Source organism: Capra hircus, chromosome 1 (assembly GCF_001704415.2).
Source record: "Capra hircus breed San Clemente chromosome 1, ASM170441v1, whole genome shotgun sequence".
NCBI lineage: Eukaryota > Metazoa > Chordata > Mammalia > Artiodactyla > Bovidae > Capra > Capra hircus.
The window spans coordinates 45,626,270-45,650,110 of record NC_030808.1 but is presented as its reverse complement, the minus strand read 5'-3'; the positions used below and the strand labels follow the sequence as shown (position 1 = coordinate 45,650,110).

Genomic DNA, 23,841 nt, shown 5'->3' with positions numbered 1-23,841 from the left:
TACTTACTGATACTATTTGCATACTTGAGAAAAAAATTGGATGGACTGTGTGAAATGGCAACTTTCTGCTGTGTTGAGATAGTACAAGAGATGAAGTATATACTTTTATATATTTCTTGTTAATGTTCAGAATCTTTTGTACTGCTGGCTAGCCCTAGAATTTCCATGGTAGTGCTAACTTATAAATTATATACCAAAAGGCAGTTTAGATATTATAAACTTAGTTATCACTTTATAGATTTGTATTCGGTAAGGTTGTCACACAAAACTCTGTTTCTTCAAGGTACCCAAATTACATTAAGTTGTAAATAATTAAAGAAAGATGTTTGGGCTACGGTGTGTGTTAAAAAGAGCTAGGAGTACTATAGATATTGCTAATTATTTAGTTATATGCTTTTCTAAGAAGATATTTTCATTAAGATTACAGAGCAGAGCATGATAAATTATGACAATTAAATGCTAATTGAAAAGATAATTTATAAATTTGGGGAAGACTTCAATAATAAGAAGATTAAAATGAGCATCCATTTATTATATATTGACTATGTGCCAGGACTTGTGCTAATTGCTTTACATCTTTCATTTCATTTAATCTTAATCATTTTTAAGGTAGATATTGCCATTCTCCACATCTTAGAGATGAGGAGATCAGTGATAAGAGGCATAAATTATGGTAAGTACCCGACCTAAGGTTATATAATTACTAGTTGAAGTTGAAACACTTCACCCTGTGTTTGACTCCAAAGTCCTTGCCCTTAACTAACTCTGTGCCCATACTGCTTTTCATTTTTCTGACCTTTGATTTTTTTCATAAGTAAAGTAGGAATTGCACTTTATTACATATTTTACATGATATTGAATTCATTAACCTTCAAATATTCTTATTTTTGTTTTTTTTCTTGTGGCATTTGTTCACAGTAGTAGAATGCTTTCTAATTGAAAGGTATGCCATGGTAGACACACTGAATTAGCTCCTTGAGCCTTCTGGTAGCTTCAGAGGCCCGTTAGGGCTTTTGTACTTTAGAGCTGTGGGTTCTATTGTAGATTCATGTATGATCTTTTCAGATGGGTTTTGAGGGAATTTTCAAGTTTTTCTCTTCTAGGAAAGACTTTTAAACTATTTGTTTAGCTTAAAAATTATCATTTACCTTCTAAGGTTCTTTTTTCATAGCTCTGGTTTTTCTTTCTTCAACAATCGAGCAGCAAAACAAACCATAATAGAATAGAATGATCATTCTTTATTCAAAAGAGAATTCTAATTTTTATAATTACTCTTTTCCTTGCTGATATTTGTAAATTTTTTTTGTTTGCTTATTTTTGCTGATTATTCTCTTCAGTACTTTGTAGAGAACTACCCTTCTATGGACTTTTTCTCTCCTATTTGGAGCTTTCTTTAGAGACTCAACATTTAAAAACATACTTAAACGTCCTATAGGCAGGCATTTAAACAAGTGAATGATAGCTAATTTTTTGAGGGGGGAATTTCTTCTGTCCTCCACATTTCATTTTAAATACTACAGTTCTTGAATTATTTTGTTTTGAACTACATTTTAGAATTCAGTAATGATAGGGGACCATGAAGAGTATATCATCAATTCTTAAAATGAACTATCAACTAGTGTATCAAATTCTCTCATCTCTTAAAAGTAAGTAAAATTTAAGGGGATGACAGAGAATGAGATGGTTGGATGGCATCACCGACTTGATGGACATGAGTTTGAGTAAGCTCCAGGAGTTGCCTGGCATTTTGTATTCCATGGGGTCACAAAGAGTTGGACATGACTGAGCGACTAAACTGACTGATTTGAAGAAAAATAGTTCTTACTTGAATAAAATTCTCCCTTCTAATAATCCTACATTCTCCCTAAAGATTGAGAACTGCAGTTGAGTTTCCTTTATTCATTTCACAGTAATTCCTAGTGTGAGGTCAGATAGAAGAAATATTGGGACTCCTTACTGGTCTTTTGTTGTCTTCATTCCTACTTCAAATCCAGGATTTTAAGGAGGGTTCTGTCAGGCATCAAATATACAAAGCAGACAGTAATAAACAGGAATCTTTGAGGCTTAAATCATGAGAGGAGAAAGAAAAATATCTTTGTTCTTCACTCTCCACAATTCGTGATTGTGCTAAGTGGCTTACTTAATTTCCTTTCTTCCTTCACTCAAACTCTTGGGTTCAGAGAGTTGTATTTACCATAGCCTTGTTTTAGATCATATCCAGCTTAATCAACCCAGTACTTTTTTGTGGAGGTTGTGCTGGAAGTGAATATATTTAAGGATTCCTAAAATATCTACAGAGAGACTCAGTTATCTGGATGCTGTGGCAAGTTAGTATTGAAAATGCAGTGTAATGGAATAAAATTAAAAGAACCCAAAAGCCCAGGTTCTTCTAGGAGCTAGAGTTGCTTATACTTGGGCAACCATTTACCTTTTATGAGCTTTGAGTTCTTCATGTTTAAAATAAAGAGGAGACTGAATTATTTTACAGTTGTCCTAGGGTCTGAAATTCCACATTGTCTGGAACATAGTGAAAAGAACACAGTGCTTCTATTCTATAGTGAAAATCGAAGGGTGCCTCTGAGTAGTACAGCAAATGTAGCAAAGTACAGGGAAGCTCACATTGTTTGCTTAAACCTTTCTAGATGTTATCTGTTATTTCTCACAAAATGTCAGTGAAGTGCTGCAAGTGACAGTCAGGGGGAACATCTCATAAACAGGAGACAGGAAAACTTCAAGAAAATACTAACACAAATTTTAAAAATCACAATAATTTGATCTAGGCCTGTCAGTTCAGGGTCAGGTATTTACCTTAAAGACGTCATTGTAGTATGGCAACGAGTATCAGTTGTTCATAATAACAGCTGGCCAAATAGAAGGTTAGGGCATCCTCTTCTGTTTAAGGCGATACCAGGCTTGCATTACTAGTTTTTATATGAATCCCACCAATTTAAAAATTACTCTTTGCTCTTCTAAACATTAATTTTTTTGACCCTTTTTCCTGATTCTATTATGTAAAGCATATTTATTACCATCAATATATGTGCTGTTTTTCTTAAGTAATCTGTCATTACTATAGATGCAGTATGAATGATGTCTTTCTTGTTGGATTTAGCATTTATCATTTGCCAATTATGAATATGTTGTTATTTACCAAGGACCTTTCTGTTGAAAGAGAAGAAACATTTTTTTGAATTGGTTTGTAGTTTCTGTATTTTTAATAACTACTGGAAAAGAAAACCCATTTTTTTTTTTTTTGAGAAAAATTGGTTAAAATTTTAAGCAGTTCCAATAGCATCCACTAGTATAGTTAAAGCCATATAGTGGCAGGCCAATCTATGCCAGTCTATAAGATGTAAGTACTTCCAGAAACAAAAAAAGAGTGTTTGTCCAAAATATTGAGTATTTATGGATCGATTTCCAGGATGGTATAATTCTAATAGCTTACTTATGCTAAGTTGAAAATGTTTGAAACTTCAACTTCCTAGAATTTTTTTCACTGCAAATTTCAGTATAGTACAGTGTTTGTTATTTTATATGACAGGAAACCCAGAGTTATATTGACGAATATCCTGGGAACGAAGTTAGGAAGAAAATACATAAAGACCTCATCTGTAACTGAGGCCAATTTGGGTGATACAGACAACTTGCAATCAGAGCAGCTTTCTTCATCAGCTGATGGCAGCCTAGAATCTTGTCAAAATCTAAATCCTCACAAGAGCTTCTTTTTATCTGAAAGGTATGTTTAGTGATAACTCTACTCAAAATAAATTGTGCACTTATTCTGATGAGCCGCCTTCTGTTCTCCCCTGACAAATGTGTAACTGCTAAATAACTAGTGTTAACTTTTCTCCCCTGGTGACTGGAATTGCTATGGGAACCAGCATCCCATAGTTAAGAGTCAGTTTCAGAAACTACTGGTCACTCTGCTTCTGTGTGGGAAAATGGATGTAGGCTTGTAATGAAAATTTAGTTACCTACTGCATCTTTTCTGGTGTAATTGAAATTCATTCCCCTGACATATGTCTATTCCTCATCTTTCTTTGTCCTATCCACCCATCTGTTTTTCCATCGATCCATCCGTCCCTTCTTCTTTTCTTTTTCACTGTTTTTATACTCAGATTCTAGAACTCTGCCTAGCCACTAAGCATTTGCTGAATGAGTGATTGTATGTATTCCCCACCAAAAACATGATATGAGGTAGCTGAAATTGGTACATAGTTTAACTGTACTAACAAGAGAAATGGAAATCAGCAGTGCCAAGTGGCACTGGTGGTAAAGAACCCACCTGCCAGTGCAGGAGATGCCTGAGACAAGGGTTCAGTCCCTGGGTTGGGAAGATCCTTTGGAGGAGGGCATGGCAATCACTCCAGTATTCTTGCCTAGAGAATCTGGTGGACGGAGGAGCCTGGTGGGCTACAGTCCATATGGTCACAAAGAGTTGGACCTGACTGAACTACTTTGTAGCAAAGTACTAGGAGAGGCTCATATGGTGGTTGTAAATACGAAAAAAAAAAATTGTGGTTAAAAAGCTCAGGGATGTCAGTTAGTACATAGTACTAGATATTTTAATTTTCATTTACTGTGAAACTCTATTTTATTTTCTGCTTTCTAACAATACAATAAATAGTTTTGATCTGAGTGAAAAATTGTTGATCCAATCTTAATTGCCTTTCTACCCCTAATCATCCAAACATAACTTCTGGTTTGTATTTCTCTTTTAAGGCTAATTACATTAAAGAGTATTCATAGTTACCTTTTAAAGTATCTATAATAAATTTCTTACTTTATAACATTCTGTTTTTATAAATTCTGTTTATTTCTTATTAGCATAAATTTTATGAGTTTTTTTTTCTTTTGGAGAATATTTTGTGTTTCACTTAGATTCTACTTAGCAACAATGTTAACTTTATCCTTTTTCTGAATTTGCTGGAAAAAAAAAAGAGCGTTTCAGTGGCATTATCCAGTTACTAATAAATTTAATGCCTAATCAGAGGTAGTAGAAATGCATTTTATCATTTTGCACTAAAAGTGTTTATATCTTTGTCCTATACTAGACAGTGTGGGGAGATACTGGTAGCTTACAGTGAATGATATCAGATTCATGAATTCATGATCTCTGAAGATGATTTAGTTTGGGGATCAGGGACCAGGCTTGATCACTTAGAGCTTTTGTGTGGCAGAAGTTTTATTACAGTGAAAAAGGATAGAGAAAGCTTCTGATGTAGACATTGGAAGGGGGACAGAGAGTGCCCCATCACTAGTCTTAGCAAGGGAGCTGTTTACTTTTTGAGCTGGTTATTAACAGTAAATCAAAAGAATGTCTCAAGGTTATAAAGGTTTTACCAGACCCACTCCCACAAGATAACAAGATTAGTCATAAGGTTTTGTTAAGGAGAAACATGTCCTTGGCAAGGTACATTTTTGTTAAGTTAAGTCACTCAGTCGTGTCCGACTCTTTGCGACCCCATGGACTGTAGCCCACCAGGCTCCTCCGTCCATGGGATTCTCCAGGCAAGAATACTGGAGTGGGTTGCCATTTCCTTCTCCAGGGGATCTTCCCGACCCAGGATCAAACCCAGGTCTCCCACATTAGAGGCAGACACTTTAACCTCTGAGCCACCAGGGAAGCCCTACATTTTTTGTTATATTACCATATGTTACCATTAGTACAGAACTTAAGGAAGAACATACTCTTGAGCAGGATGAGTTGTTTTGTTCTGTAATCATTAGCTCTGGGCTTAAAGCTAGGCTTAAAGATTGTTGCCATAACAACTCAGGAAAAATGCCTTATGTGACTAAGGCCAAATCCCTTACACAGTATTATGTGGTAACATACAGTTGGAACTGACAAATAGATTCAGTGGATTAGATCTGATAGAGTGTCTGAAATTTGGAAAACTCAGCAGTGGCCACAGGACTGGAAAAGGTCAGTTTTCATTCCAATCCCAAAGAAAGGCAATGCCAAAGAATGCTCAAACTACCACACAATTGCACTCTTTTCAATTTACTTTGCAGCTAGTAAAGTAATGCTCAAAATTCTCCAAGCTAGGCTTTAGCAGTATGTGAATTGTGAACTTCCAGATGTTCAAGCTAGTTTTAGAAAAGACAGAGGAACTGGAGATCAAATTGCCAACATCCAATGGGTCATGGAAAAAGCAAGAGAATTCCAGCAAAACCCTATTTCTGCTTTATTGACTATGCCAAAGCCTTTGACTGTGTGGATCACAATAAACTTTGGAAAATTCTGAAAGAGATGGGAATACTAGCCCACCTGACCTGCCTCTTGAGAAACCTATATGCAGGTTAGGAAGCAACAGTTAGAACTGGACATGGAACAACAGACTGGTTCCAAATAGGAAAAGGAGTACGTCAAGACTGTATATTGTCACCCTGCTTATTTAACTTCTATGCAGAGTACATCATGGGAAACTCTGGGCTGGAGGAAGCACAAGCTGGACTCAAGATTGCTGGGAGAAATATCAGCAATCTCAGATATGCAGATGACACCACCCTTATGGCAGAAAGTGAAGAGGAACTAAAAAGCCTCTTGATGAAAGTGAAAGAGGAGAGCAAAAAAGTTGGCTTAAAGCTCAACATTCAGAAAACTAAGATCATGGCATCTGGTCCCATCACGTCATGGGAAATAGATGGGGAAGCAATGGAAACAGTGACAGACTTTATTTTGGGGGGCTTCAAAATCACTGCAGATGGTGATTGCAGCCATGAAATTAAAAGATGCTTACACCTTGGAAGGAAAATAATGACCAACCTAGTTGGCCTGTTGAAAAGCAGAGATATTACTTTGACAACAAAGGTCCATCTAGTCAAGGCCGTGGTTTTTCCAATGGATGTGAGAGTTGGATGGTGAAGAAAGCTGAGTGCCGAAGAACTGATGCTTTTGAACTGTGGTGTTGGAGAAGACTCTTGAGAGTCCCTTGGACTGCAAGGAGATCCAACCAGTCCATCCTAAAGGAGATCAGTCCTGGGTGTTCATTGGAAGGACTGATGCTGAAGCTGAAAGTCCAATACTTTGGCCACCTCATGCGAAGAGTTAACTCATTGGAAAAGGCCCTGTTGCTGGGAGGGATTGGGGGCAGGAGGAGAAGGGGACGACAGAGGATAAGATGGCTGGATGGCATCACTGACTTGATGGACATGAGTTTGAGTGAACTGTGGAAGTTGGTGATGGACAGGGAGGCCTGGCATGCTGTGATTCATACGGTCGCAAAGAGTCGCACACGACTGAGCGACTGAACTGACTGACTGACTTGACTGTCTGAAAAACTGTGGATGGAGGTTCATGGCATTGTATAGAAGATGGTGATCAAAACCATTCCCAAGAAAAAGAAATCCCAAAAGGCAAAATGGCCTTACAAATAGTTGAGAAAAGAAGAGAAGCAAAAGGCAAAGGAGAAAAGGAAAGATATACCCATCTGAATGCAGAGTTCCGAAGAATAGCAAGGAGAGATAAGAAAACCTTAAGTGATCAGTGCAAAGAAATAGAGGAAAACAATGGAATGGGAAAGACTAGTGATCTCTTCAAGAAAATCTGAAATGCCAAGGGAACATTTCATGCAAAGATGGGTACAATAATGGACAGAAAAGGTATGGCCCTACAGAAGCAGAAGATATTAAGAAGAGGTGGCAAGAATACACAGAAGAACTATACAAAAAAAGATCTAAATGACCCAGATAAGCACGATGGCATGATCACTCACCTAGAGCCAGACATCCTGGAGTGCGAAGTCAAATTGGCCTTAGGAACCATCACTACGAACAAAGCTCATGGAGGTGATGGAATTCCAGTTGAGCTGTTTCAAGTCCTAAAAGATGATGCTGTGAAAATGCTGCACTCAATATGCCAGCAAATTTGGAAAACTCAGCAGTGGCCACAGGACTGGAAAAGGTCAGTTTTCATTCCAAACCCAAAGAAATACAATGCCAAAGGATGCTCAAACTACTGCACAATTGCACTCATCTCACATTCTAGTAAAGAAATGCTCAAAATTCTCCAAGCCAGGCTTCAGCAATACATGAACCGTAAACTTCCAGATGTTCAAGCTGGATTTAGAAAAGGCAGAGGAACCAGAGATCAAATTTTCAACATCCATTGGATCATCAAGAAAGCAAGAGAGTTCTAGAAAAGTATCTACTTCTGCTTTATTGACTATGCCAAAGCCTTTGACTGTGTGGATCACAACAGTGGAAAATTCTGAAAGAGATGGGAATACCAGACCACCTTACCTGCCTCCTGAGAAATCCGTATGCAGGTCAAGAAGTGACAGTTAGAACTGCACATGGGACAATGGTCTGGTTCCAAATTGGAAAAGGAATATGTCAAGGCTGTATATTGTCACTCTGCTTATTTAACCTATATACAGAGTACATCATGTAAAATGCCAGGCTGGATGAAGCACAAGCTGGAATTAAGATTGCCAGGAGAAATATCAATATCTCAGATATGCAAATGATACCACCCTTATGGTAGAAAACGAAAAGGAACTAAAGAGCCTCCTGATGGAAGTGAAAGAGGAGAGTGAAAAGGCTGACTTAAAACTCAGCATCCAGAACACTAAGATCATGGCATCTGGTCCTATCACTTCATTGCAAATAGATGGTGAAACAGTGGAAACACTGAGAGACTAGACTTTATTTTCTTGGGCTCTAAAATCACTGCAGATGGTGACTGCAGCCGTGAAAAGAAAAGATGCTTGCTCCTTGGAAGAAAAGCTATGACCAACCTAGACAGCATATTAAAAAGCAGAGACATTGCTTTGCTGACACAGTTCATCTAGTCAAAGCTATGGTTTTTCCTATAGTCGTGTATGGATGTGAGAGTAGGACCATAAAGAAAGCTGAGCGTCAAAGAATTGATGCTTTTGAGCTGTAGTGTTGGAGGAGACTCTTGAGAGTCCCTTGGACTCCAAGGTCAATCCAGTCAGTCCTGAAGAAGATCAGTTCTGAATGTTCATTAGAAGGACTGATGCAGAAAGTGTAGCTCCAATACTTTGGTCACTTGATGCTAAAAACTGACTCATTAGCAAAGACCCTGATGCTGGGAAAGATTGAAGGTGGCAGGAGAAGGGGTTGACAGAGGATGAGATGGCTGGATGGCTTGCTTGCTGCACACAGGCTTTCTCTAGTTGCGGCAAGTGGGAGGTACTCTCCGGTTGTGGTACATGGCTTCTCACTGCGGTGGCTTCTTGTTGTGGAGCACATGCTCCAGGATGCACAGGCTTTAGTAGTTGTAGCTTGTGGGCTAAGTAGTTGTGGGTTAAGGGCTGTGGAGCACAGGCTCAGCAGCTGTGATGCACAGACTTAGTTGTCCAAGGCCTGTGGGATCCTCCTGGATCAGGGATCAAACCTGCGTCTCCTGCATTGGCAGACAGATTCTTTACCTGTGAACCATGGCCCTGGATTTTGTATTTCTTACATGAGTTTTCTCTTAAGTCTTGTGTGTATTGGGTGTTTCATTTGTTTCTTACTAATTTGTAAGAACTCTTATGAAAGGTATTACCTCTTTGTTATATGTATGCGAAAAAATTTTTTCAAGTTTGTTTTTGTAATTTTACTTTGTTTATAGTAACTTCTGTGGCACTGAGACTTAAAAGTTTTATTTTGTAAAATCTGTTAGTTTTTGACTCCTGGTTTTGATTTGCTCTTGGGAAGACCACCTCAACCTGAAGTATAAAAATAGGTTAGTCAGCTGATGTTTTAATTTATGATTTTTAAAAATGAGGTATTAGACCCAGAACAACTGGCTGGAGATAACTTTTCTAATTGAAGTGTTGATTCCTTTTTGCCTTTCTGGAGTCTTCTACAAATGTTTATAGGTACTTGGGTTGCTTCCACCTGTAGATGATTGTGAATAATAACACTGTTATGAACATCAGTGTACATTTATCTGCATTTCTATATACTTTCAGTTCTTTTGGGTGTATTTCTGAAAGTGGAATTTCTGGATCCTATAATTCTATTATTAATTTTTTGGAGAACCACCATATTGTTCTCTGTGAATGTAAAACTACATCATTTTACATTGCCACAGCAGTGCACAAGGGTCCTGGTTTTTTTCACATCCTTTGTAATGCTTGATATTTACTGTGTTTACATGATAATCATTCCAGTGGATGTGAACTGATATCTCATTGGGGTTTTGACATGGTTTTAGTGTTATTGAACATCTTTTTCATGTGTTTATTGGCCATTCATGTATCTTCTTTGGAGAAATGTGTATTCAAGTCCTTTGCCCATTGATGAATCAGGTTGTTTTTATCTGTGAGTTTGGAAGTTCTGTCTATTCTAAATATTAATATAATCATAAAGTATGATTCCCAGATATATCTCCCATTTTGTGGGTTGTCTTTTTACTCTATTGTTACTGCCATTTGATGTACAGAAGTTTCAGTTGTTTTTTAATTGAAAAAATTTTTTTTGGTAATGCCATGCAGGATCTTAGTTCCGTGACCAGGGATTGAACTTGTTCATGCCCACTGCAGTGGATCCATGGAGTCTCAACCACTGGACCATCAGGGAAGCCCCCAGAAGTTTCCATTTTTATGAAGTCCAGTTTATCTATGTTTCTATTTGATGTCATATCCAAGAAAATACTCCCATATCCAATGTCTTGAACATTTTCCCTTATGCTAAGAGTTTTATAGTTTCAGTTTATGCTTTTAGGCCTTTAATCCATTTTGAGCTAACTTTTGTGTAAGAGTATTAGGTAAGCATCCTTCTTCATTCTTTTGCATGTGGGTATTCAGTTTTTCCAGCATCATTTGTTGAAAAAGCTGTGCTTTACCCATTGAAAGGACTTAGCAGCCATTTGAAAATCATTTGACCATATATGTGTGGCTTTATTTCTGGGTGCTATTGTATTCCATTGGTCTCCATATTTGTCTTTATGCTAGTACCATATGTGTTGATTATTATAGCTTTGTAGTAAGTTTTGAAATCAGGGAGTTTGATCCCTCCAAATATGTTGAAGATTGTTTTGACTCTTGTTGTATATACATTTTCAGTTCAGTTCAGTCACTCAGTCGTGTCCGACTCTTTGCGATCCCATGAATCACAGCATGCCAGGCCTCCCTGTCCATCACTAACTCCCAGAGTCCACCCAAACCCATGTCCATTGTGTCGGTGATGCCATCCAGCCATCTCATCCTCTGTCGTCCCCTTCTCCTTCTGCCCCCAATCCCTCCCAGCAACAGGGTCTTTTCAAATGAGTCAGATGTCTGCATGAGGTGGCCAATGTATTGGACTTTCAGCTTCAACATCAGTCCCTCCAATGAACACCCAGGACTGATCTCCTTTAGGATGGACTGGTTGGATCTCCTTGCAGTCCAAGGAACTCTCAAGAATCTTCTCCAACACCACAGTTGCACAAATGTGCAACTTTTTAATGTGCTGTCTAGGTTGGTCATAAGTTTCCCTCCAAGGAGCAAGTGTCTTTTAATTTCATGGCTGCAGTCACCATCCACAATGATTTTGGAGCCCAGAAAAATAAAGTCAGCTACTGTTTTCACTGTTTCCCCATCTATTTGCCATGACGTGATGGGACCAGATGCCATGATCTTAGTTTTCTGAATGTTGAGCTTTAAGCCAGCTTTTTCATTCTCCTCTTTTACTTTCATCAAGAGGCTCTTTAGTTCTTCTTCACTTTCTGCCATAAGGGTGGGGTCCTCTGCATATCTGAGGTTATTGATATTTCTCCCAGGAATCTTGATTCCAGCTTGTGCTTCATACAGCCCAGCATTTCTCATGATGTACTATGCATAGAACTTAAATAAGCAGGGTGACAATATACAGCCTTGACGTACTCCTTTTCCTATTTGGAACCAGTTTGTTGTTCCATGTCCAGTTCTAACTGTTGCTTACTGACCTGCATACAGATTTCTCAAGAGGCATGTCAGGTGGTCTGGTATTCCCATCTCTTTCAGAATTTTCCACAGTTTATTGTGATCCACACAGTCAAAGGCTTTGGTATAGTCAATAAAGCAAAAGTAGATGTTTTTCTGAAACTCTCTTGCTTTTTCCATGATCCAGTGGATGTTGACAGTTTGATCTCTGGTTCATATACATTTTAGGATAAGTTTTTTTTATTTCTGCAAGAAATGTCACTGGTTTTGATAAGATTGCATTGATCTGTAGATTGCTTTAGGTAGTATTGACATCTTAATAATATTAAGTCTTCTAATCCATGAACATGGGTTATGTTTCCATTTATTAATATCTTCTTTAATTTCTTTTAGCCATGTTTTATAATTTTCATTTTGCAAATCTTTTGTCTCCTTGGTTAAGTGCTAAGTTTTTTCTCTTCTTGAAGCTATTGTAAATAGAATTATTTCCTTAATTTCTTCTTTTGTTTATTACCTCTAATCATTTTTTATGTTTATGTATGTATATAATCTTTAGAGTTTCTTACATGCAAGATCATATCATCTGTAAACACAGAGTATTTTGTTCCAGTTTCAATGCTTTTATGTTTATTTTTCTTGTATAATTGCTCTGACTAGAACTTCTAGCTGTGTTGACTAGAAGTGGTGAAAGTGGTCATCCTGGTCTTATTCCTTTCTCTAGAAGAAAAGCTGTCCATCGTTCATCATTGAGTTTGATGTTTACTGTGTGTTTTTCATATATGATTTTTGCTATGATGATGTAGGTAATTTCTATTCTTAGATTGTTGAGTTTCATTTTTTAGTCATCAGGAAAGGGTACTGAATTTTGCGAAGTACTTTTTCTGTATTAATTGACAGGACCATGTAGTTTTCCTCTTTCATTTTGTTAATGTGGTGTATTATTTTGATAGATTCTTGTATGTTCAACCATCCTTGCATCCCAAGAACCATGTTTTAATTTATACCAGCTTAATTTCATTAACATTCAGAACTGTGCTCCTTTATAGCTCTGCCCTCACATACTTTTAAGTCATTGATGTCATAAAATTATATCTTCATGTGTTGTTTGTTCAAAAGCATAGTCTAATAATTTAAAGAATGTAGTAGTTTCTTAAATCATGTATAAAACAAATGGCATATTATAAACCAGTTACAGTAATAGTAGATTTTATAATTATCTATGGACTCAAAGAGTCGGACGCGACTGAGCAACTGAACTGAACTGAACTGATGGATTTACTTTTACCAGTTATTTTTAGTATTTCTTACAGGGCTGGTTTTACTTATAGTGGTAATGATTTTCCTCAGCTGTTGTTTACCTTTGATATTGTTGCTGTTCAGTCACCAAGTCATGTCCAACTCTTTGTGACCCCATTGACTGTGACATACCAGGCTATTATATTGATAAATTCTGGTATGTTGAACCATTCTTTCATCCCAGGAACCATGTGGTTAGGATATATAACAATATAAACCATTTGGGGTATTTTATTGAGAATTTTTCCTGTGTCCTCCACTATCTCCCAGAGTTTGTTCAAATTCCTGTCCCGTGAGTAGGTGATGCTTTCTAACCATCTCATTCTCTATTGCTTCCTTTTCATTTTGCCTTCAGTCTTTCTCCTCATTTAGGATCTTTTTCGAAAGTGTTGACTCTTCACATCCAGTGGCCAAAGTACTGGAACTTCAGCCTCAGTCCTTCCAATGAGTATTTGGGGCTGATCTCCTTCAGAATGGACTGGTTGGATCTCCTTGCAGTTCAAGGCACTCTCAAGAGTCTTCACCAGCACCACAGTTCAAAGGCATTAATTCTTTGGTGCTCAGCCTTCTTTATGGTCCAGCTCTCACATCCATACGCAACTGTTGGAAAAACAGTAACTTTGACTATGTGGACCTTTGTTGGCAAAGTGATGTCTCTGTTTTTTAATGTGCTATCTAGATTTGTTTATCTTAGAATGTCTTGATTTTGTTCTCATTTTTGAAGGATAGTATGGTCAGATATAGAATTCCTTATTGACAGATTTTTTTCCTTTGAATATACCAATTCAGTGTTTTTTGGCCAGCACTGTTTTTGATAAGAAATCTTCTCATAATCTTATTGAGGATCTTTTGTGTGTGATGAGTCACTTTTTTCTTTGTGCTTTCAAGAAAGAGTTCTCTCTTTGCCTTTGTCTTTGGACAATTTAATTATAACATTTCTTGATATAGGTCTCATTCAATTTACTGTACGCTTAGTTCCTTGGGTTTCTTGGATATTTATATTCATGCCTTTTATCAAATTTGGACTTCTTTGGTGATTATTTATTTAAATAATATCTTTGCCCTTTTCTCTCTCTTCTCCTCTGAGATACCAGCAATGTGTATATTAGTCCCTTTCTTGGTGTCCCATAGGTCCCTTAGGTTCTGTTTACTTTTAAGTTTTTCTTCTTTCTCTTCCTCAGATTTGGTCCTTTTTATGGTCATATTTTCAAGTTTACTGGTTGTTTCTTCTGCCTGCTCAAATCAGGTTTTGAATCTCTCTAATAAAATTTTCATTTCAGTTATCGTACATTTTTAGCTCCAGAATTTCCTTTTGGTTCATTTGTCTTTTATTGATATTTTCATCTTGTCACAAATCATTTTCTTGATTTTGTTAAAGGTTTTCTGTCTGTCTGTCTGTCTGTCTCTCTTTCTTTCCTTTTTCACCATGCTGTGCAGCATGTGGGAATCGTAGTTCCCTGACCAGGGGTTGAACCTGCGTTCCCTGCATTGGAAGTGCAACTCTTAACTGTTGAACTGCCAGGCAGGTCCCTGAGGATCTTGAAGATAGTCATTTTAATGTCTTTGCTTATTGAGTTTGCCATCTGCTTTTTTTTTTTTTCAGGGACAGGTTCTGTTGATTAGTTTTTGTTTTTTCCTTTGAATTGGCCGTTCTTTCCTGTTTCTTTGAATGTCATGTGATTTTTTTAGTGTTGTTGTTGAAAACTTGACATTTGGATATTATAAGATGCGAAGTTTGAAAATCAGATTCTCCTCCTTCCCCAGCATTTGCTGGATTTTTTTCCCTTTGTTTGCTTAGTTTTTAAAATTGTTGCAATATGTCCCCATTCCAGGTCTTTCCAGGTCTTTTCTGAGCCTTTGTCTTTCCATGGTCATGTTTGTGACTTTCCAAATTTCCTTGTAATGTTATTACTTTTTAATATCTTAGTCCTTAAATATTTATTTCCCATAAGGAGGAAATAGGAAAAATGAAGGGAAAGAAATAGAACAAAATAGGTGCTAGCTCTTTTAATCTCCTGCATGTTGTTTTAGCTGAATGGGGAGACTGTTGCAACATGGTGATGGTTGTTACAGCAATGGCTGCCTGTCTCTATGTCTCCTTTTCCATAATCAGAGACGGCAATCAGTGATCACAGAATACAGATTCCCAGTGTTTGAAAGATGGCCTTATTGCTCATCTTGGTGATTGTAAGCCTGTGCAAACTGTTCTAAGAACTTGGACTTGGCTACTTGTCTCAGAGCTGGGTATAGGTAACTGCTACCATCCAAACTGCCTTAATTGACCAAAGTTCCTGTTGAACCTTTTGGCTAGAAGTTACAAGCCTTGAGTAGACTCCAGAACTCCAAAGTTCATCGGATTCTGCCAGTGTTGTTGTCTAGAGGAGAACGTGGCAGGTCGTTCCTACTCTGCAATTTTCCTGACGTCACTTAGTATATATTTCATATTTTATGGTACAAAGATCCTTGATTTATTCTTGCTGATTTTTTTAGTACTTTTATAAATGTAAAAATTTCTAGGGAGTGGGGAAGGATTGGAAATTTGAGATTAGCAGATGCAAACTATTGCATATAGGATGGATAAAGAACAGTATCCTGCTGTATAGCCAGGGAACTGTATTCAGTATCCTGTGATAAACCATAATGGAAAAGAGTATGAAAAAGAATATATACACAACATGTATAACTGAATCACTTTGCTGTACACTAGAAATTAACACAGCATTGTAAATCAACTATACTTCAATAAAATTTAGGATTCTATGTTGTTAAATACTGTTGAAAATGTAGTAATTGCTATATATTATACTATAAAGGAAGGCTGTAGGTTAATAATTTGATAGTTTTTTATTTAAAAATTTTTTATTTTCAGAATTTTTACCCGGTTAAATAATACCATAATGAGTTGTTTTGTTAATAATTGTCATGGGTGAGAAGATTGTTGGTAAAGATTTAATTAATTTTATGGCTACTCTAATTAGTACCAAATTGCTTTCTCAATTGTTTTTCATTTTGTCTTTTTTAACTGAATTAATTTTATTGATATGTTACTGCAGAATATTGTATTAATTTTAGATGTACAACATAATGATCTCATATATGTATATATTGCAAAATGATGAACAGTAAGTTTAGTTAACATCCATCACCACACATAGTTACACTTTTTTTTCTTGTGATGAGAACTTGTAAGATCTACTATCTTAGCAACTTTCGAATATACAGTACACTGTTGTTATTAGTTATTACCTATAGTCATCATGCTGTACCTTGCATCCCCAAGACGTTTTTTCTTTTTTATAACTGGAAACTTGTACCTTTTTATCACCTGCAGTCATTTCATGCTCCTGGCTCTAGTAACCACCAACCTGTTGTCTGTGTCTATGCATGCGTTGGTTTGTTTTTAAATTTAGATTCCCCACATAAGTGAAGTCATACACTGTTTGTCTTTGTCTCATTTCACTTAGCATAATGCCCTCAAGGCTCACTAATGCTGTCACAGATAGCAGGATTTCTTTCTTTTTCTTTTATAACTGAAAAATATCCCATTGTGTGTTTATGACACATTTTCTTTATCCATTCATATATTGATGTGCACTTACGTTGTTTCCATGTCTTCGTTATTGCAAATAATGCTTCAGTGAACGTGGGGGTGTGTGTATCTTTTTGAGGTAGTGATTTTGTTTCCTAAGCATAAACACCCAGAAGTGGAATTACTAGACTGTATGTTCTATTTTTAATTTTTTGAGGTATATTCCTACTGTTTTCCATAGTGACTGCACTAATTTACATTTCCACAGCACTCCATATCTTTTCCAACACTTGTTTTTTCTCTTTTGGTAATAGCCATTCTCAGATTTGTGAAGTTATACTTCATTGTGGTTTTGACATACATTTCCCTGATGATAGTGCATGTTGAGCTCCTTTTCATGTACCTGTTGGTTGCTTGTAGTCTTTGGAGAAACTTCTGTTCAGTTTCTCTGCCCACTTTTTAATGAAATTGTTTTTTTTTTTTTTTGGTTGAGTTGTATGGATTCTTTATATATCATGTATTTTGAATATTAACTTCCTTATGAGATAGATGACTTAAAACTATTTTCTCCTGCTCCATAAGTTGCTTTTTCATTTTGTTGATAGTTTTCTTTACTGTACAGCTTTGTGGTTCCACTTATTTTCTTTTGTTGTTTTTGTTTTGGTGTTTAATCTAAAAAAATCACTGCCAAAACCAGCTTACTCTCATGTTTTTTGCTAGAAATTTTATGGTTTCAGGTCTTACATGTAAGTCTTTCATCTACTTTGTGTTGATTTTTGTATATGGTATAAAATATTGGTCCAGTTTTATTCTTTTGTATGTGGTTGTCAAGTTTTTCCAGCATCAAGTTATTGAAGAGACTATCCTTTTCCCATGGTGTATTCTTGGCTCCTTTGTCATACATGAGTTGACCACGCACGCATGGATTTATTTCTGGCTCTCTATTCTGTTTCAGTCATTTATATGTCTATTTTTCTATATTGTTTTGATTACTATGGCTTTGTAATTTAGTTTGAAATCATGAAGGGATTGAAATCAACCAGATGCCATGATCTTCGTTTTCTGAATGTTGAGCTTTAAGCCAACTTTTTCGCTCTCCTCTTTCACTTTCATCAAGAGGCTTTTTAGCTCCTCTTCACTTTCTGCCATAAAGGTGGTGTCATCTGCATATCTGAGGTTGTTGATATTTCTCCTGGCAATCTTGATGCCAGCTTGTGCTTCTTCCAGCCCAGCGTTTCTCATGATGTACTCTGCATATAAGTTAAATAAGCAGGGTGACAATATACAGCCTTGACCTACTCCTTTTCCTATTTGGAACCAGTTTGTTGTTCCATGTCCAGTTCTAACTGTTGCTTCCTGACTTGCATACAGATTTCTCAAGAGGCATGTCAGGTGGTCTGGTATTCCCATCTCTTTCAGAATTTTCCACATAGTAAAAGGCTTTGGCATAGTCAATAAAGCAGAAATAGATGCTTTTCTGGAACTCTCTTGCTTTTTCCATGATCCAGCGGATGTTGGCAATTTGATGTCTGGTTCCTCTGCCTTTTCTAAAACCAGCTTGAACATCAGGGAGTTCACGGTTCACGTATTGCTGAAGCCTGGCTTGGAGAATTTTGAGCATTACTTTATTAGCAGGTGACATGAGTGCAATTGTGTAGTAGTTTGAGCATTCTTTGGCATTGCCTTTCTTTGGGTTTGGAATGAAAACTGACCTTTTCCAGTCCTGTGACCACTGCTGAGTTTTCCAGATTTGCTGGCATATTGAGTGCAGCACTTTCACAGCATCATCTTTCAGGATTTGAAATAGCTCCACTGGAATTCCATCACCTCCACTAGCTTTGTTGGTAGTGATGCTTTCTAAGGCCCACTTGACTTCACATTCCAAGATGTCTGGCTCTAGATTAGTGATCACATCATTATGATTATCTTGGTCATGAAGATCTTTTTTGTACAGTTCTTCCATGTATTCTTGCCACGTCTTCTTAATATCTTCTGCTTCTGTTAGGTCCGTACATTTCTGTCCTTTATTAAGCCCATCTTTGCATGAAATGTTCCCTTGGTATCTCTAATTTTGTTGAAGAGATCTCTAGTCTTTCCCATTCTGTTGTTTTCCTCTATTTTTTTTTGCATTGATCACTGAAGAAGGCTTTCTTATCTCTTGCTATTCTTTGGAACTCTGCATTCAGATGCTTATATCTTTCCTTTTCTCCTTTGCTTTTCGCCTCCCTTCTTTTCACAGCTATTTGTAAGGCCTCCCCAGACAGCCATTTTGCTTTTTTGCATCTCTTTTCCATGGGGATGGTCTTGATCCCTGTCTCCTGTACAATGTCATGAACCTCATTCCATAGTTCATCAGGCACTCTATCTATCAGATCTAGGCCCTTAAATCTATTTCTCACTTCCACTGTATAATCAAAAGGGATTTGATATAGGTTATACCTGAATGGTCTAGTGGTTTTCCCTACTTTCTTCAGTTTGAGTCTGAATTTGGTAATAAGGAGTTCATGATCTGAGCCACAGTCAGCTCCTGGTCTTGTTTTTGTTGACTGTATAGAGCTTCTCTATCTTTGGCTGCAAAGAATATAATCAATCTGATTTTGGTGTTGACCATCTGGTGATGTCCATGTGTAGAGTCTTCTCTTGTGTTGTTGGAAGAGGGTGTTTGCTATGACCAGTGCATTCTCTTGGCAAAACTCTATTAGTCTTTGCCCTGCTTCATTCAGCATTCCAAGGCCAAATTTACCTGTTACTCCAGGTGTTTCTTGACTTCCTACTTTTGCATTCCAGTCCCCTAGAATGAAAAGGACATCTTTTTTGGATGTTAGTTCTAAAAGGTCTTGTAGGTCTTCATAAAACCGTTCAACTTTAGTATCTTCAGCGTTACTGGTTGGGGCATAGACTTGGATTACCATGATATTGAATGGTTTGCCTTGGAGACGAACAGAGATCATTCTGTCGTTTTTGAGATTGCATCCAAGTACTGCATTTCGGACTCTTTTGTTGACCATGATGGCTACTCCATTTCTTCTGAGGGATTCCTGCCCGCAGTAGTAGATATAATGGTCATCTGAGTTAAATTCACCCATTTCAGTCCATTTTAGTTCACTGATTCCTAGAATGTCGACGTTCACCCTTGCCATTTCTTGTTTGACCACTTCCAATTTGCCTTGATTCATGGACCTGACATTCCAGGTTCCTATGCAATATTGCTCTTTACAGCATTGGATCTTGCTTCTATCACCAGTCACATCCACAGCTGGGTATTCTTTTTGCTTTGGCTCCATCCCTTCATTCTTTCTGGAGTTATTTCTCCACTGATCTCCAGTAGCATATTGGGCACCTACTGACCTGGGGAGTTCCTCTGTTGGTATCCTATCATTTTGCCTTTTCATACTGTTCATGGGGTTCTCAAGGCAAGAATACTGAAGTGGCTTGCCATTCCCTTCTCCAGTGGACCGCATTCTGTCAGACCTCTCCACCATGACCCGCCTGTCTTGGGTTGCCCTGCAGGCATGGCTTGGTTTCATTGAGTTAGACAAGGCTGTGGTCCTAGTGTGATTAGATTGACTAGTTTTCTGTGAGTATGGTTTCATTGTGTCTGCCCTCTGATGCCCTCTTGCAACACCTACCGTCTTACTTGGGTTTCTCTTACCTTGGGCGTGGGGTATCTCTTCAGGGCTGCTCCATCAAAACACAGCCGCTGCTCCTTACCTTGGACGAGGTGTATCTCCTTACTGCCACCATTCCTGACCTTCATTGTGGGATAGCTCCTCTATTTGGGGTCTTTAGTGGTTGCATGCAAACTTTAAGATTGTTCTCTTTCTGTGAAAAAGGCCATTGATATGTCAGTAGAGATTGCTTTGAATCTGTAGGTTGCTTTGCATAGGATGAACATTTTAACAATATTACTTTTTCCCATCTCTAATTACAGAATATCATTCCATTTGTTTGTGTTTTCTTCAGTTTCTTTCATCAATGTCTTAGAGTTTTCAGTGTACAGCTCTTTTTCCGTCTAGACTATATCTAACTATAATTTTGTTCTTTTTGCTGTAGTTTTAAATGGGATTTTTCCCCTCAATTTCTCTTTCAGATAGTTCATTATTTGTGTTTAGAAATGCAACTGATTGTAGTATAGTGATTTTGTATCCTGAAACTTTAGTGAATTCATTTATTAGTTCTTATAGTTCTTTTTTTTATTAGTTGGATTTTTTAAGGTTTTCTTTCTGTAAGATCATATCATCTGCAAATGATGACAGTTTTATGTCTTCCTTTCTGATATTGATTCCTTTTATTTATTTCTTTTTCATATTTAATTTTTTCTAGCCAGTATTCTGGTACTGTGTTGAATAAGAGTGATCAGAATGGGCACCCTTCTTCATTTTAGAGGAGAAGCTTTTAATCTTTCAGTGTTTCATATGATATTGGCATCATTTGTGATACTGACCTTTATTGTGTTGAAGTATGTTCCTTCTATACCCAGGTTTTTTTTTAATTTATTTTTTAATTGAAGAATAATTGCTTTACAGGATTGTGTTGGTTTTTGCCAAACATTGACACGAATCAGCCATATACCCAGGTTTTTGAGTTTTATAGTGAAAGGATGTTGAATTTTGTTAGATGCTTTTTCTGTACCTTTTGAGGGATCAAATAATTTTTATCTTTCATTTTACCTATGTGCTTTATCACATTGATTGATTCGTGTATGATGTACCATTCTTGCATCTCTGAATAAGTCCCATTTGATCATGGTGTATGATTCTTTTAATGTGATGTGGAATTTGGTTTCCTAATAAATTGATGAGAATTTTTGCATCCCTATGCATCAGGGGTATTTGATTTATATTTTTCTTTTACTGTACTGTCCTTATCTAGCTTTGGTATTAGTGATGGCCTTTTAAACTGAGTTTAGAAATGTACTTTCCTTGTAAACTTTTTGAAAGAGTTTGGGAAAGATTGGCATTAATTCTTATTTGATAGAATTGCCAGGGAAACCATTTGGTCCTGAACTTTTCTGTATTGGAAGGTTTTTGATTACTAATTCAATCTCCATATTTGTTATTGATCTGTTCAGATTTTCTTTTTCTTCATAATACATTTTGGTAGGTTGTATGTTTCTAATTATTTGTCCCTTTCTTCTAGGTTATATGATTTGTTGATGTATAACTTTTTATAATCATCACTTATAATACTTTGTATTTTTGTACTATTAGTTGTAATGATTTGTTTATTGGGTTGGCCAGAAAATTCATGTTTTTCCATAAGATGGTACTGAAAGAAAGCCTGAAGAAACTTTTTTGGCCAGCTCAGTACAAGTCTTCTGTCTTTTTGCCCTTAGTCCAGCCAGTAGGTTTTTTTATCCCCTCCATATAACTGGCTCTTCAGTTCAGTTCAGCTGCTCGGTTGTGTCTGACTCTTTGTGACCCCTTGGACTGCAGCACACCAGGCTTCTCTGTTCATCACCAACTCCAAGAACTTACTCAAACTCATGTCCATTGAGTTCATGATGCCATGTAACTATCTCATCCTCTGTCGTCCCCTTCTCCTTCCACCTTCAATCTTTCCCAGCATCAGAGTCTTCAAATCAGTCAGTTCTTCACATCAGATGGTCAAAGTATTGGCGTTTCAGCTTCGGCATCAATCCTTCCAATGAGTATTCAATACTGATTTCCTTTAGGATGGACTGGCTCTTAGGTTATCCATATTGTTGGACTTCGCTGGTGGCTCAGATGGTAAAGCGTCTGCCTACAATGTGGGAGACCTGGGTTCAATCCCTGGGTCGGGAAGATTCCCTAGAGAAGGAAATGGCAACCCACTCCAGTACTCTTGCCTGAAAAATCCCATGGACAGAGGAGCTTGGTGCAGGCTACTGTCCATGGGGTCGTAAAGAGTCGGGCATGACTGAATGACTTCACTTGGCATATAATTATTCATATTAGTCTTTAGATCTGTTTTTCTTTGAGTCTTTTTTTTCTTGGTTTGTCTAGCTAAAGGTTTGTCAGTTTTGTTTGCTTAAAAAAAAAAAAGCTCTTAGTTTTGATCTTTTCTATTGTCTTTCATATTTCTTTTTTATTTACTTTTTCTCTGATCTTTATTGTTTCTTTTCTTCTGCTCACTTTGGGCTTAATTTGTATTTTTTTCTGGTTCCAAGAGGTGTAAAGTGAGGATTTTCATTGGAGTTCTTTCTTGTTTTTTAATGTAGCTTTTATTGCTATTAACTTCCCTTGTAGAACATTTCATGGATTTTGAAGTTTTTGCTTATGTATTCATTTATTTTAAGATACTTCTTGATCTTCCTTTTGGTTTCTTCTTTAGCCAGTTGATTTTCAGGAGCACATTGTTTAGTCTTCCTATTTTTTTGAACTTTTCAGACTTCCTGTTATTGATTTCTTATTTTATGTTCTTGTGATTGGGAAAGATTTTTGTGTGTGTGTCTTAAGTTTGCTAAGATTTGCTTTGTGACCTATCTTTAAACATCCTGGAGAATGTTCTGTGTTCATGTTTTATAAAAACATGTTAGTTCTATTTGATCAAGTTTATGATTCAGTCCAATATTCCTTATTGATTTTTTTTTTTTTTGGTCTGGATGATCTAATTACTGAAAGTGGGGTAGGTATTAATGTCCCATACTATTATTGTATTATGTTTTCATAATAGTGATATTATGTTCATCATCCAAAACTTGCTTTTAATGCATTTTAAATATTTAACCAGTAGCTTATATTTCAAACTCTTTTCTCTATAGGTAAAATTTGTTACCACACCCTAAGTTTTATTTTCTGTGTAACTTCTGATACGTGAACTATGCTTAAAACATATTAGCGATTACTTTTGACTTATTTTTTGACTACACATAAGTGTGATTATAATTTTCTTGTGTTCAGGGAATGTTTACTTTTTAGACCCCTTTGATATATTTAGCACTTGTATTTTTCTTTGTTCACTTTGCATGTGCACAATTTCGGAAGAATAGAACATTCCTTGTTTTTTTCTTTCAAAGGAACATGGAGAATTTAAAGATAGAATAGGAATGAAACTTATTTTTCAAATCATAGTTTAATATTCTTTCTACTGTTCAGACCACATATTCTGCTGTATAAGACTTTATTTGTGATCTGTTATTTTTATCTTGAATATATGCCAGCTGGCTTCTAAATTTAT

General features: G+C 36.8%; 1 protein-coding gene across 5 annotated transcripts in view; it reads left to right on the top strand.

Moving 5' to 3' along the window:
- Positions 1–23,841, top strand: part of SENP7 (SUMO1/sentrin specific peptidase 7) — a 148,786-nt gene that overhangs the window by 59,532 nt on the left and 65,413 nt on the right. Inside the window, exon 6 of one of the 5 annotated variants that reach the window (XM_013975109.2) lies at positions 3,542–3,736. The exons of the other annotated variants lie outside the window; for them this stretch is intronic. Within the exon in view, the coding sequence (XP_013830563.2) occupies positions 3,542–3,736 (195 nt within the window). The remainder of the gene's footprint in view (positions 1–3,541; positions 3,737–23,841) is intronic. 5 annotated transcript variants of the gene reach the window in all.